Source organism: Artemia sp. Qi Xiang Cuo, chromosome 9 (assembly GCF_049724085.1).
Source record: "Artemia sp. Qi Xiang Cuo chromosome 9, ASM4972408v1, whole genome shotgun sequence".
Taxonomy (NCBI): Eukaryota; Metazoa; Arthropoda; class Branchiopoda; order Anostraca; family Artemiidae; genus Artemia; species Artemia sp. Qi Xiang Cuo.
In genome coordinates, this window is record NC_142802.1 from 28,072,825 (window position 1) to 28,088,061 (window position 15,237).

General features: G+C 34.3%; 1 protein-coding gene across 1 annotated transcript in view; it reads right to left on the bottom strand.

The window, feature by feature from the left end:
- Positions 1 to 4,907: 4,907 nt before the first annotated feature.
- The window catches only part of LOC148948524 (zinc finger BED domain-containing protein 4-like), an 18,527-nt gene continuing 8,197 nt past the window's right edge, over positions 4,908 to 15,237 (bottom strand). The window contains exons 3-4 of the mRNA XM_089094957.1: positions 8,817 to 9,597; positions 4,908 to 4,936 (exon numbers count right to left, since the gene is read on the bottom strand). Coding sequence (XP_088951083.1) covers positions 4,908 to 4,936; positions 8,817 to 9,597 — 810 coding nt within the window. The remainder of the gene's footprint in view (positions 4,937 to 8,816; positions 9,598 to 15,237) is intronic.

The window sequence follows — 15,237 nt, forward strand, 5'->3', positions numbered from 1 at the left end:
ATCAAAAAAGAAGACAAGCTAGCTCTGACTCAGAATAAGAAAAAAAGGTTTTGATTTAGTTGAATTTTCATATTGTTGTATGTAATTTTAGTCATTTCGATGTCAGGGCTACTCTTTTTCTGTGTTTTTTTTTTAACTGGTTTTTAAATTGATCTGGGCACAGTTATATTTTGGTCTTATTTAAATAGATCCTCGCCTGATCTAAACAAACATGCCCCCATAACCTCAAGAAGGTGTCTTGAAAGTATTGATTTGACTATTATCAAACTTGTGATATATCATTGCTATATTCAGTAATGAGCTTATGTTGTAAGCTTTTTTTGTGCCATAAACATTCCAAAAAACTACGATTGTAGTAAAGGTATACGATTAAGGTATATATATATATATATATATATATATATATATATATATATATATATATATATATATATATATATATATATATATATATATATATATATATATATATATATATATATATATATATATATATATATATATATATATATATATATATATATATATATATATATATATATATATATATATATATATATATATATATATATATAATGTCTCAATTACTCGGAATATCTGTCTTGGCTTGGCAATTAGCCATGTCTTGATGCACACTACTGCAAAATACTGGATTTTCAATTCCAAATCAACGGACTCGATTTGACCTTGTTTTGAAAAAAAAATCCCTGTGTGCATATATATGTATATATATATATATATATATATATATATATATATATATATATATATATATATATATATATATATATATATAAATATATATATATATATATATATATATATATATATATATATATATATATATATATATATATATATATATATATATATATATATATATATATATGTATATATATATATTATATGTGTGTGTGCGTGTGTATATATATTATATACTAATATTTCGCCCTGAATCGTAATTATAGTGTTTTATACTATTTTTTCATATTATTTTATAACTGAAATGTATTATCTCGGAAATGTTAATTTTTTCTCTTTCCAATAAAATTTATAGTCGAGATCAAAAGAAATATGTATTAGAAATAGTGCTTGCCGTCTGTAATATCAATACTTTTCCTAGACCTGAATATTTCTTCCTTCATTAGAGGATAAAATTAACTTGAAAGAACGGCAGAATATCTGCTTGGTTATCAATTATGGCTAAATTTGTCAGTCCAATAGAAATACGGAGGGGCAAATTTACTATTGACGCGATTTGAAGGAAGAAAATAGATATGAATCTAAAATCGTTTCAACTTACCTAGGAAAAACTAAAACTCCTTCATCAAAACGTTGATCGATGATATTGGTACTATTCATTTTATTCCTAATTGGGAAACTCCGCAACTCTGTTTCATATGGGAAAATTTGGGTAAAAACTTGCAGAATTTTTGGTGTTTAATTTGGGAAAATCTTTTCTTTGTATATCCCAAATTTTCAAATTTTTTCCTCAATTTTCCCGAGTAAAAAAAAAATTCTATTTTTATTTATATTTTATGCATTCAGCTGATTTTTTCCAAACAAATTACAACAAAAATTTGGGGAAAAGTATCATTGAAAAATGGGAACAGTGGAGCAAATTAAGTCAAAACCTCCCAAATTTTTGTAGCTAGTTGAAAACAATATGCATGTATGAATTATCAGAATATCTGCACACTTTTCAAAATGATCCTGACTAAAATCAACCCTTTTCTTCCAGTTTAAATCTCGAAAAATAGGCAAAAGTTGATGAAAGAATGACGCTTTATTTATAATAGACAATTGGAGATATTGCTGTGACAGCTCTACAAAATACTCAGTTTTGCAACAACAGACAAGAATATATTCCATTTGTAAATAAAAACAAAAAACAGCTTGACAAATAAAATCCACTTAGCAATCAACAAAATCACAATAACTTCAGAAAATGAGTAATTTTTGTGACAGCACTGGTTTGTTTCATTCCTTGAGATTGCTCTTTAAGACCAAACAGTTTTTGACTCTTACAGAGATTGACTATTGAGAAAATTTACAATCACATACGATCTTTAGATTATGTGATACATCACCTTTAACAGTGGCAGCAACGGCATTTCAAAAAGCCTCTAAGCCAGGGCGTATCCAGGATCTTTATTCGGGAGGGGTAAGAAACAAACTTTACAGAATGCATCAAAAATTATTTTCAACGGATTTTTTATACTTTTCCGAAATTCAGAGGGACATTTCTGAGGGAGGGGATTCAAACCTGGTAACAACCACCCTCCCCCCACCCCCGTCCCCCAACACGACCTTGTCTCTAATAGTAGAAGTCGTAGAAGACTATAAGACTTTCAAACACACCGTACGGAGTGTTTACAAAAAAAATAGGATAATTTAAAATACCTTTTGATATAATCATAAATTTTAATGACATTAGTTATATGGTAGGCAGAGTTTCGTAGAAGGAAAGTGGAACCTCCTTGGCACCAGATATCATTGAAATCTATTTCTTCGGGTTAAGAAATTGACCTATAAAACTAAAAAAAGAGGAATTTTAGAGAAAAAATTATAGAAACTGGCAAAATTGGAACAAGAGCAGTTTCATAACAGCAGCAAAAGCTGTTCCCGATCTTGAGGCCTATGTCTAAAAATAAAACTGTTGACCCTTAAAACCAACTTGAAAGATACTTAAAACAAACTTGACCATTTGACTAAGTAAGCAGAATCACTATAACAGCTACGGAAATAGACAGGTTTCCTGATAGCAGCAAATAGTATGTTACCATTTGAAATTTTGATTGTTTTAAATAAATAACAAAAAAAAACTTGTCAGATTTTTAAGGGCATAATTGTGTGAGATGATGTAAAGACAAAATTTTTCATTTTGGTGAGTTGTCAGTATTACTAATTTGGGTTGTGATTTAAGGTAAAAAGATGGAAACAGTAAAATGAAGCCAAAAGTATTTTGTTGGATTTGGTAATTTTGGTGCCACTGTTGAAGGGTTGCCTAAAATGTCAATATGGCAGGCTTGTATAGATTTATTTTTATTGTTGCTTATATTAAGCTTTGTTTTTATTTAAAAACCGATTTTCAAAACCGTGTTGTGGTTGATATTGTAATCCTAACTTCCCCTTAGATTTTGAAAACCAACTTTTTATGGTACTTTTGTTTGATAAGAAATAGAAAGAAACAAACAAAATCCTTCAACCCCTAAGCTTTGAAATATGTATCTTTTGGTATAAGCAGTTAAAAATGAATTGTTTTCTCCCCTCCCCCCTCGTCAAGTGCTTGACGTTCTTGTCCTGCGTACTTGCGACGAAAACATAGATGAAATCTAAACCATAAACTTTTTTCAAATCTTTATAGTCTTGGCATAATTTATTTCAAAAAATGATTATCACTAGCCCTTCTCTATCTAATTCACATATCAAGGCAAAAAAATGTAAAAAACACTCAACCATACAAAAAAGTACTGTTTCATCAAAACGGTCAGAGAAAAAAAGGAGGCCGGGATAACAACACGTGATCCGGATGATGGCACGCGTGTCGAGTTAAGGGAAAAGAAGGACTAGTACTATTAAAAATGACTATTAAAATCACTACAAAGCACATCTTATGCTTTCTTGTTTCTGGAAAGCACACACAGATATATTTGATAATAGATTTCGAGGCTAAGGATTCACTGCAACATTTGGAACAACATTTGTATTATTTTCTAAAGAAAATTCACCATTGTTTTGCAGACATTGTGTATTACACAACATGAAGTAAAAATTTTTACCACTTTCTCCATGTCAGCATCAACATCATTACATCTTTTAAAACGGTTAAGTAGATCACCAAATGCCTGCTCTACAACAATTCTTGTGGCTGAGTGTTTATAGTTGTACCGTCTTTGAGAAGGAGACAAAAAAGAACTACCTTTCTTGTATTGTGTCATCAGTCATGAGCGTAAAGGAAAAGTTGAATCCCCATCTATTTGATACTTTTTGCTCTCAAATAATGGGTTTTGGATTGAATTTAGTGTCAAATAAACTAGATCGCTGAAACACGTAAGCATCATGATTGCTGCCTGGAAAACTGGTAAAAATGCTGGAGAAACTTTTGTCTGGGATGACAACTGCCATAAGTACTATGCTATGGAAACGATTGTAGTTAATTAAGCTTTTTGCGGAGTAGCAGGGGGATGCACAGCAATATAAGTGCCTTCTATTCCACCTATTGTTCCTGGGAACCCAAATCCATCCTCAAACTTCCTGTCAATTTTTTCTAGTTCAGGTGTCTCTGGCTACTTTACAAATTTAGACTGGTTTTCAAAAAAATGTACATACTTTTTCAATTGTTTTACAAACTGAAGACTCACTTCTTCCAAACTTGTCTGCCAAGAGTCTCATTGACCCCTGGTTACCAAGATATTGATGTGTGATGAGTAGCATTTCTTCCAGATTCATGGACAAGTGTCCACCCACATATACGTTTTGGTCACAATCCATTTTTAAGTGAGATAGAATTAATTCAAAAGTAGATCGTGTGCACCTAAAATGACGCCAAAAGTCACGATCAGAATATTTGGAGACAACATCAAGGTAGTTTTCTTGCTTAAGGTGCTCTTCACCCACATATACGTTTTGGTCACAATCCATTTTTAAGTGAGATATAATTAATTCAAAAGTAGATCGTGTGCACCTAAAATGCCGCCAAAAGTCAAGATCAGTATATTTGGAGACAACATCAAGGTAGTTTTCTTGCTTAAGGTGCTCTTCAGGAAAAAATGCAGATGCCACTTTTAAATAAACATCTGACAAGATAGGAGGAAAATCTGTATTGTCACTGTCATCTGAAGAATCCATTGATGACAAAATGCTTGGCACTTGGGTGGATGTTCCAGCCAAAAACTGGTCCAAAATTATTCATGTTCAATACCCAAGGATAAACCTGTAATAATGTAAGAAAATAACTTAATAAACTTGTCTTTTTGTTAAAAAGTCAGTCAAAGAAGAGACTAAGCATTTATTGCCCAAATTACTATTCTTGCAAATAAAAAGCAATTTCATAATGAACTTTGAACTCTATACTTTGAAGTTATTTTCAATCCCTACTGAATATTCAATTACTTCAAATTTTCAAGAGTATATGCTCCTACCACATTAGTGCAGAGCCATTCCTAGTGTTGGTAGTGCTCAGGGCAAAATTCAATTATAGCATTCCCTCCTAGGAACAGCTGCGTCAGGGCAATATTACAGCCAGAATTCAAGAATTACACGCTAGAAAATTTAGAACAGTAAGATAGCCAAGGTATCTAAATTATATGAGGCTACTGCTCAGTATGTATTTTTATACTCTTTTCCAATAAGAATAAACAAAAATCAGGTAAATATGATAAAATATTTTAATTGAACCTTTAAATATCTTCCCATGAGGTTAGAGTTGTCTTTTAGGCCCAATGCCACCAGGGGTTCCTTACCCCCCCAGGTTTCATTTCACCCCCTCAAGATGCTTAAACTTGCCTTGTTAGTTATCTATAGTAAAAAAAAAGGATGCTACTCATAGACAATGAAAAATATATTTTACCTCTCTTTTACCTCAAATTTTTATTAATCAAAGTCACTAGCCTAGAGATATCAAATCCACAACAACTACCCTGGTTCTGCTAGTCAACCGGCAATCTATAAAACTTGTTAAGGGTATTAGATAGAAAGGGGAGTGTACAAGAAGTGTGATGATAAACTTTGGGTTTAGAGTTTATGAATATGGAGATTATGGAGGTGATCTTTCCATGCTTCCCATCTTTTCACTATGGAAAAGACACCTTAAGTGCCTACAACACTATGATGGTGTTATCAAAATATATTCACAAAAACCCTGGACATAAAATTTAGTTTACAAGTCTGATACTGCTACTAACTTGTTATTATAGTGCTCTCTTGTGAAATCAAGCTTGTAAGAACTACATAACCTAAATTAGTGAGGAGAGAAAACTATGGAGATAGGATGGTTTAGAGCATTAGTGAATAAGTGAAAACTATGAGGTCCAAGAATCTGTTTAGCTAAAGTGAGTGAAGTCTATCATGAAGAATTTTTTTCATAGATAACTTTGTATTTTTGGTCTAAATAAAAAATTTGTCAAGTCTTGCCCAAATAATTTAACCAAGGATAAAGGTTTTCAATCACAATTTTTTTTATAAATATTTTCAGTTCATCTTAGAAATTTTCTATACAAGTTCTCAGTTCAAATTTTCTATATTCATTCATTTTTCAGGAGAAATGCACATGAAAATGAATATCTATTTCGTTTTAAACTGTCTTATCCTAAACTAAAGCCTGGTTTATCACAACCATTACAAAGAGTTCTAACTGCTACACTGTCATATCCTCTTTAAAAGTATTTGTTGTTCCCAATCAGTCAAATAATACTTGTTCAGGAATTTTAACAGTAAGATAGGCTAGAACCCAAATTATTATTTAACCATAATGTGTCTTTTTTTTTATTTTCCTCTAAAATATTATTAAACAAAAAACATTTTAGCATAATCAAATCTTTAAATAATCTTTCACAAAAAGACATCTCAACTAGACTGTAATGTCTTGTTTGGCAGTGACTGTTTTATAGTTTTGCTTTTCCTAAACAGTCACTTAATACATGCTAGGTAATTTATAACAGTAAGATAGCCAAGAGGTCAAAATTCTATTAAAGCTCAATGTGCTTTTTCTATGCTCTTTCAAAAATTGAATGCACAAAAGCATGCTAATATGATCAAAAGTGCCTTCTATATGCTCTTTCAAATATGACTGCACAAAAAGTATGTAAATATGATCAAAAGATTTCAGTTGTACCATTAAATATCCTTCCATGAAATTGCAGTTGTCTATTAGATCCATTCACACCAGGGGCCCTTGCCCCACAGGGTTCATTGCCCCCCCCCAATCAAGATGTTAAAAACTTGCCTTTTTAGGTATTTATTGTGAAAAAAATTTTGCACTCCCAGACATTGAAAAATACATTTCACCTCTCTCCCCTCAATTTTTTTGAAGGGATACAACACAACCATCCTTATTCTGTTAGTCAATTTGTAATTTATAAGACTTACTAAGGGGAAAAGAACGGTGAGGTTACAAGAAAAGGAGTTATAAACTTCAAGTTTAGAGTTTTTTACAATGGAGACTATGAAGGTGCTTTTTTCATGCTTCCCATCTTTTCAGTCTGGAAAAGGCAACAGAAGTGCCCTTTTCTGGTGTCATATGAAACTATAGCCTAATGGTATTATCGAAATATATTCATAAAAAGCCTATAGGCACAAAATTTATTTTTCAAGTCAGCCAAATGCTATTAATTAGCCTAATAAAATAACCTAAATTAGGAATTACTGAGGATAATGAGGCTCAAGACTTTGTTTAGCTAAAGATAGTGAAGCCTATAAGAAAGAATTTTTTCATTAGATAACTTCAGCCTAAATACAAAATTAGTCAAGTCTTAGCCAAGCAATTTAACCAGAGATCAAGGATTCCAATAGGCTACAAAAAAAATTTAAAGATCTAAACTAATAAAAAAACAGGAAAAAGCTACCATGTAAAACTTCACCAAAAAAATTATCAGACTTCAAAAATATTAAATTATTGTTTATCCCCCCCCCCTGAACCAACAAGGAGGAATGTGCATTTCTAGTGTAATAACTCTTAGCCTATATTGAAAAGGAGGATAAAATAAAGAATCTAATGATAGGCTATTGCTTTTATTAGTATGTATCCTTCATAGGAGCCCTAACTCTTAAATGTCACTAAATTAGGTTTTAAAAACGAAAAACCAAACCTTATGATGCCTGACCTCTGATAAAAATAATTAAAATTGAGTGTTCCAAACCAGATAGTTTTGCTAGAAATTTTCTATATGAGTTAAGGTATAGCTGAAATGGATTCATGTTTTTTGCTACACGTTTAGCTGGATTATAAAATCCATCTCTAGTTGAACAAAAGATGGATTTTATCCATATTTCGTTGTTTTCACGAGGATTTGAGTTGAACTCCAGTTCAACTCACGTCCTCGTGAAAACGGCCCCTAAAGATGCTCGGTAACTATAAAAACTTTAATAAAAGTTACTGAAAAAGGTTTATGCTCTTTCATAATACAATAATTGCTTCTGGTGCAAATAGGCAGTGTTGGGCGATATTTCGATTTTTCGATATATCGATATAGCGATTTTTTCACTTTCGATATTCGATATATGGATATCGATATTTCGGAACCGTTTTTGGCCCCGATACACTCTTGTTTTTGCCAAAGTTAAATAATAAAAATCGTAGATAAAGAGTATTTTGCATAATTTTTTTTATAAAAACTTCGAATAATACAAGATTGAACAATGAAAAAAACGATTTCAATTATATGAAAAAATATCACGAAAACCCAGACATGAAACTACTTGGGCTCAAGAAAAAAACGCGGCTATATTTGGCTATTCAAAAACAGCAACATGTCAATGTTTTTCCCAGAGAGTCGGTTTCGCCGCTCGGTGATCAACTGACCGGCCTTGGAAAAAAACTCTCTCAGTAGGGACACTGGTGGCGGGCACAGACATGAATTTCATGGCAACCTCGTACATATATTTCTGAGAGCCCATGTTGCAAGAATTCCACCACTTGAGTGGATCCGTTTTTCTTGGAACTACAGATTCCCTGTTAAAAAGCTGCAGAGCCATGATAGACTCGGCTGCTGTCGAATCACGTCATGAGTTGACTACCAGAACTTCGTCATGTGAGCCCCACAAACTGTCATGAGCCTGTCGATGCTGTGTCGCGGGGTTTGTGACGGTACTTGTACCTGCTGCTACGGATTCAGCAGATAGTAAGGCCAAATCCATCTCTCTTGCTATTTTGCCCTCAACCGAGACAAGATCGTCAGGGGAAATATACATTTTCTTGAAACGCGGATCAAGGTATGTGGCAATCGTCACGGGTGTGACCTGACCGAGGCTTATAAATCTAGCTTGCATTTTCTCCATCAATGCCTTGCGGAGGTCCTCGGCGACATTTGAAAATCCACCACAATCTACCTGAACAAGGTGGCGTCTCAAAATCTTGGATAAAGGCAGGACTTTTGAGATGGAGGGATAGCTTTCAGAAGAGAGCTCTATTGTGACCTGGTCAAAAGGTGTAAGTACCGCGATCACGTTTGAAATAACATCCCACTCACTTTCAGTGAGTAGGAGATCTACTTTACCGAGAAGTGCCAGCGAACTTGTTACTGGCTCTTTCAGGTCTTGTAGACTACGCAACATTATGAGGAGTGAATTCCATCTGGTAGTCACATCAGGTTTCAGTTTTTTGGTGCAAAAATAGTCAATAGTGATCTGAACCTGGCGCAACTTGTCGGCAGCTACAACACTACGTCTGAAAAAGCTGACTATGTTCCTAGCTTTTTGGACAAGAGGTGACAAGTCAGCAGTATCATCAATAGCACCCCTCACAATCAAATTCAGAGTATGTGTGAAGCACGAAACATGTCTCCAGCCTTTACCTACAACAGATGCAGCATCTTTTACAGCCCGTACCACATTTGCTCCATTATCAGTAACTAGAGCTACAACCTTTTTCTTAATCCCCTACTCAGTGGTAATTTTTAGAAGATGAGCTTTGATAGCATAAGCACTATGCCTCTCTTCAATTTTCATAGTAGTAAGCACGTTGCTGCAGAGGCAGCCTTTCTCATCAATGTAATGTACAGTGACAGCCATGAAACCCTTAGTCACCTGGGAGGTCCATATATCTGTGGTAAGGGAAACATGTCCTACTTTTTTTTAGCGCCCCCTGCAGTTTCAATTTCTCTACAGCATAAATTTAAGGGAGATGATCTCTTGTCAATTTAGCTCGGGGTGGCAAAGTATAATTGGCGTCAAGGCCCTGCACCAGATCAATAAACCCAGGATTTGAAACAACAGAGAGGGGTTGCATATCTTTTGCAATGAATTTCACAACCAGTTTGTTCATTTTTACAGTTTTAGGGTGCTTTGCACTGTACTTGGTCTGTAACAACGAGTCAATTCTCCGCTGCTTTGCACTTGGTGCTCCTGAGTCAGTCTGGTCACTTCTATCACGGGTAACTTGGGTAAAGTCACTAGCTTGACTCAAAGGTCTGGTTGAGTTTTGGCTATGTGATGGGACAATTTGACTTGAATCATGTTCATCATCAGATGGACACGAATCAGAATCAGGGTTAACACTGGCACCCCCGGTCGAGGTACTTACTTTTATGCTTTAGTATTTTTTTTTGTGGTTTTTCTTGAGATGAGCATTAATGTTGGTGGTATTTACAGAGGTAGCAACACTTTTTTTGCATATTTTTCATAGTGCAGACTTAGCCGATACTTTTGTAAAATATTCCCACAAAGGAATTGGCATTTTTCAAAAACTGGTAGAGACCTGGACCTGCAATATATTAAACATTCAGAGGCAAATAGAATCCAATGGAACTGATTTTGTTAAATAAAGTGGTAGTACCAACCAGCAAATAATGGACAAAATGTGGGGATTCGATTTGGCATATAGGGTTGAATTTTGCTATGTACTCTAGATCAATAGGCAAAAGAAAATGATGAAAAATTACAGTATATTATCAGCTAAATTTCTAAATATTAATTATTTGGCAAAATATCATATTTTGCCAATCTGTTTTACAGAAATGTTATCTACTAGTCCAATAGCCACGTAGCAAGACAATACTCTTACATTAATGAGATTTCAAAGTCAAGACAGTGTTACCGCCTAGAGTCTAGGCGGTAGAGTCTAGGCTATACGAGTTGTCGGAAACGCATCTGCCTAAAGAATAATCAAATCAACCGAGCACAACTTGGAGAGGCTTTGACACTATTTAATTACCAAAGGAAAAAATCATCAGACTCATTCTTCCTGACTGAGCATAGAAACAGCATAAACACAGGACGTACAAATAGGCAATATTACAGAACCCTTTAGTGCACTTCCAAATTTTTGAAAGACGCCCTCTGACTTACCCATTACATACTTCATACCAGCTTCATCACAGGGACCTATGCAACCTCGGACTGTTCGGACAAGAAACTAGTGCCGTGGTAATAGAAGTGTGAATCTAACCTTCAAACTATAATTTAAGCCTCCTGACCCTGACTGGCAAAGGGAGGTTGTTAATGTCCGTTGAAGAGCTAAAATTATAGTCTAAAAGCTTGATTGATACTTTTTATCACCAACGTACGAGGCTATACCAGTCTGAGGTTGCATATTTACCTAGCATAGGTTCCCTGTACCTGACTTAAACCCTGATTTTTACAAGGTGGGCTGAGAAATTCTACTTCTACCCTTACCCAGCTGGGAATCTATAACAGTATTTTGGGTTATGGGGCTATAAGCCCCATAACCATCATTGTCACAATGATGTTTTTATTAATAAAAAGGCCTTAAGGGTGAGTGTACAGGGTTGCGAACTTTTTGGTCAATGAATATGTCCCTTGAGCATCCAAAAATGTTTTCTTTTCAGCCAAATTATGTCCATATTTTGTCTATAATATGTCCATAATATATCCATCTTGAAATCTCAAAAACTAGTTTTCTTACGACTTGTATACCTCTTTCAAAGTGGTCAGTTAACATCGAATATAATGAAAACGAATAAGATTCATTTAATCATCCATAAAAAATGAACTAGTGCGAAAGCACAAAAGTCATAAAAACATACAAACAGTAAAAAAATAATTTTCGGAGCTTGAGGCTCATCTTCGTACGAGAGTTCTGCTTGACAGGTATGGTCGGCATGAGGGTCAGCATTTTCACTTCTTTTGGTAGCTTTTTGTCAATCAGAGTATTTCTTGCGCATGTCATAAGGTACAATCCAGGAGTCAAGCGACGTTACAGAGTGCTAGGTAAGCTGTGTTGCCCTTCAATCAGGGGGGTGACATCCCTCATAATTCAGTAATTGCTTCTGTTGCAAGTTACATTTTGATCCCTTAAAGGGGCCCCAAAGGTATTGAATTTTTTTTAACCACACAAAGAAGTTATCAACAGTAGTTAAGTTACTGAAAAGGTGTTAAAAACATATCACTAATTTATAAATAAGTTATTCAAGAGTAATATATTCCAAAAAATAACAATCAAACCTCATTTATTGGGCAACACAAATATAAACTGTTTTCCTAATGTTTCAAGTTTTCAAGTGCCGTCAAAAAAATTAGAACTTATTTTTTAATTTTGTAACTTTGCTGAAAAAAATTCAGGGAATTTTTTGGAACTTTAGGCTGTTGGGGGTGGGAAAATTTCATGGTAACTTTGCAGTGGACCTTATAATCTACTAGAATGAAAGTTAAAACATCATTTGATACTTCTTATGCTCTTTCATAATTCATATAAAATACCTACAGGGCCTCTTTAAGGGCTAAAGATGCAATTTGCAACAGAAGAAATTATTGGATTATGAAAAAGCATAAAAAAGGCATCAAATGATGTATTGGCTTTCATCATAGCTAAATTATTGTGCCACCTGCAAATTTACCACCAATACCAACTGCCTAAACCTATACATTGTCCCTAAGATTGGGGGCCTGTTTTAAATGTTTGGAATGAGTGTATTTTGATCAGGATAGCCTACTTGTCAAATATTATGTATTAGCCAAGCACTGGGGGGTTTTACTCAATGTAACACCTCCACTATAGTCTAGTCTAAGCTAAGTTTCTTTTAGTTTTATAAAAGTTTTCCAGAATCGTACTGGGAATTTCACATAAACCTAAGGGTGACTCATTCAAACAGGGTGCGTGACTGCCTTTGTTCCAGCAACACTTTACTAGGCTATAACTCCACACAAAGTTTTCATATAGCCTAATTTGTTATCAACCAGTTAGAATCACGACCCTTCTAGGAGACTCTTAACGAAATTAAATAAAAAAAAACAAGTTATTAAAACTGAAAGTAAGGAGCAACATTAAAACTTAAAACTAACAGAAATTATTCCTTATATGACAGGGACTGTCCCCGCCACAACGCCCTGTTCTGTACTCTAAAGTTTTTATTGTTTTAGAAAATAGAGTTGTGCGAAAGATTCAAATTTAAGATTAAAGAGCGAGGTGGTGAGGAGGGGCCAGCCCCTATCATATACGGACTAATTTCTGGTCGTTTTAAGTTTTAATGTCGATCCTTACTTTCAGTTTTAAAAACTTGTTTTTTTGTATTTAATTTCTGATCGTTTTTTAGTTAATGCAGCTTTTATTTTGGCTCACCGTCATTGAATAAGCAAACAAAATTTGCATAGAAATTTTACTTTTCTTTTTCTAAATATATGTCTCTAAATTTGGTTATGACGTAATTTAAAAATTAACTTACGTAACTAACTTCTATATTCGTATATTTTTCTTCTGGCAAAAATACAAAATTGAAGATTTTTGCAGATATGAGCTTGAAACCTATGTAATAGAGTCTTCTGATACGCTGAATCTGACGGTGTGCTTTTCATCAAAATTCTTTCACTTGTAGGGGATGATTCCCCCCTCTTTAAAAAATCGGGTAAATTTTCTCAGGCTCGTAGCCTTTGATGAGTAATACTAAACTTAATAAAATTTATATATTTAGAATCAGTATTATAAACACATTCTTTTGATACATTTATTGACATCAAAATTCCGTTTCTAAAAGTTGCGATTACTATTGAGCCGTATCGCTTGTTTTTTTTTATTGTTTATTTTATTACGTATGTGTTATTACGTATATGAGGGGGTTCTCCCCTTAGTCAATACCACGCTCTTTACGTTAAAAGTTAAAAAAAATTGATTCACAAACCCCTGAATCACAAAGGCCGTTTAATTAGAATAGACAGCTCTTTTGAAAGCACTAAAAAAAACTGTAGCGTAAAGAGCGAGGTATTGATTTGGGGGAGAACCCCCTCACATACGTTACAATTTCTGTTCGTTTTAAGTTCTAATGTTGCTTCTTACTTTCAGTTGAAAAAACTTGTTTTCTTTAATTTAGTTTCTGATCGTTTTTTAAATAATGCTTGGAAATCCAGCGCCCCCTTCATAGAAATGTCCCTTACCCCAAAAAAACATCCTCCCCGGAAAGATTCCCCAGAGTAACCCCCTCCTCTAGCCCCCCCTCTCCAGAAAAAAATCCTTCCTGAAAATGTCTGTATACTTCCCAATAACCAATAAATAATGCTGGCAAGTCCGGCGCCCCCTTCATGGCAATTTTTCTTCCCCCATGAAAACTTCCTTCATGGACAGATCCTCCAACATAACTCCCGACCCATCCCCCCCACTACCAGAAAAAAACCCACCTGAAAACTTCTGTATACTTCCCAATAACCAATACTAAATGTTAACATTGGGTAAAGTTAATAAATTTTAGCCCTCCCCCTTGGGACTTTGGGGGATTAAGTCATCCTAAAAGACATATTTATCACATTTTCTACCATGCTGAACAAAATGGCTATCTCAAAATTTTGATCGGGTGACTTTGGGAAAAAATAAGCGTGGGAGGGGGCCTAGTTGCCCTCCATTTTTCTGGGTCACTTAAAAAGGGCACTAGAACTTTTCGTTTCCGTTCTAATGAGCCCTCCCACAATATTCTAAGACCACTGGGTCGATACAAGCACCCCTGGGAAAAAAAAACCAAATAAACACGCATCCGTGATCTTTCTTCTGGCAAAAAATGCAAAATTCCACATTTTTTTAGATAGGAGCTTGGAACCTCTACAGTAGTGTTCTATGATACGCTGAATCTGATGGTGTGATTTTAATTAAGGTTATATAATATTTAGGAGGTATCTCCCCCTATTTTTGAAAATCAGCCAAATTTTCTCAGGTGCGTAACTTTTGATGGGTAGCACTAAACTTGATGAAAGTTATATATTTGAAATCAGCATTGAAATTTGATTCCTTTGATGCATCTATTGGTATCAAAAACCCGTTTTCTAGAGGGGCTAGGGGGCTCAGGTTCTTAAAAGCACTTTATTAGAGTAGGCCATCTTCAAACTTCCCACATTAACAAATTTTGGTAAATTTTTACCAAATCATATTATTGAGTTACAAATAAAGTGAATATACCACTGGATGCCTTTTTTATGCTCTTTAAAAATATAATAATCATTTTTGTTGGAAATGAATTTTAGCCCCCACCCCTATAGGCCTATATACCTATTCAGGGTATATATTTACACATTAGGAGAGTGGGGGTAAATTTTATTTTTGATGTAAATGAGAGGTCAGTTTAAACTTTCCCCCATCCACCC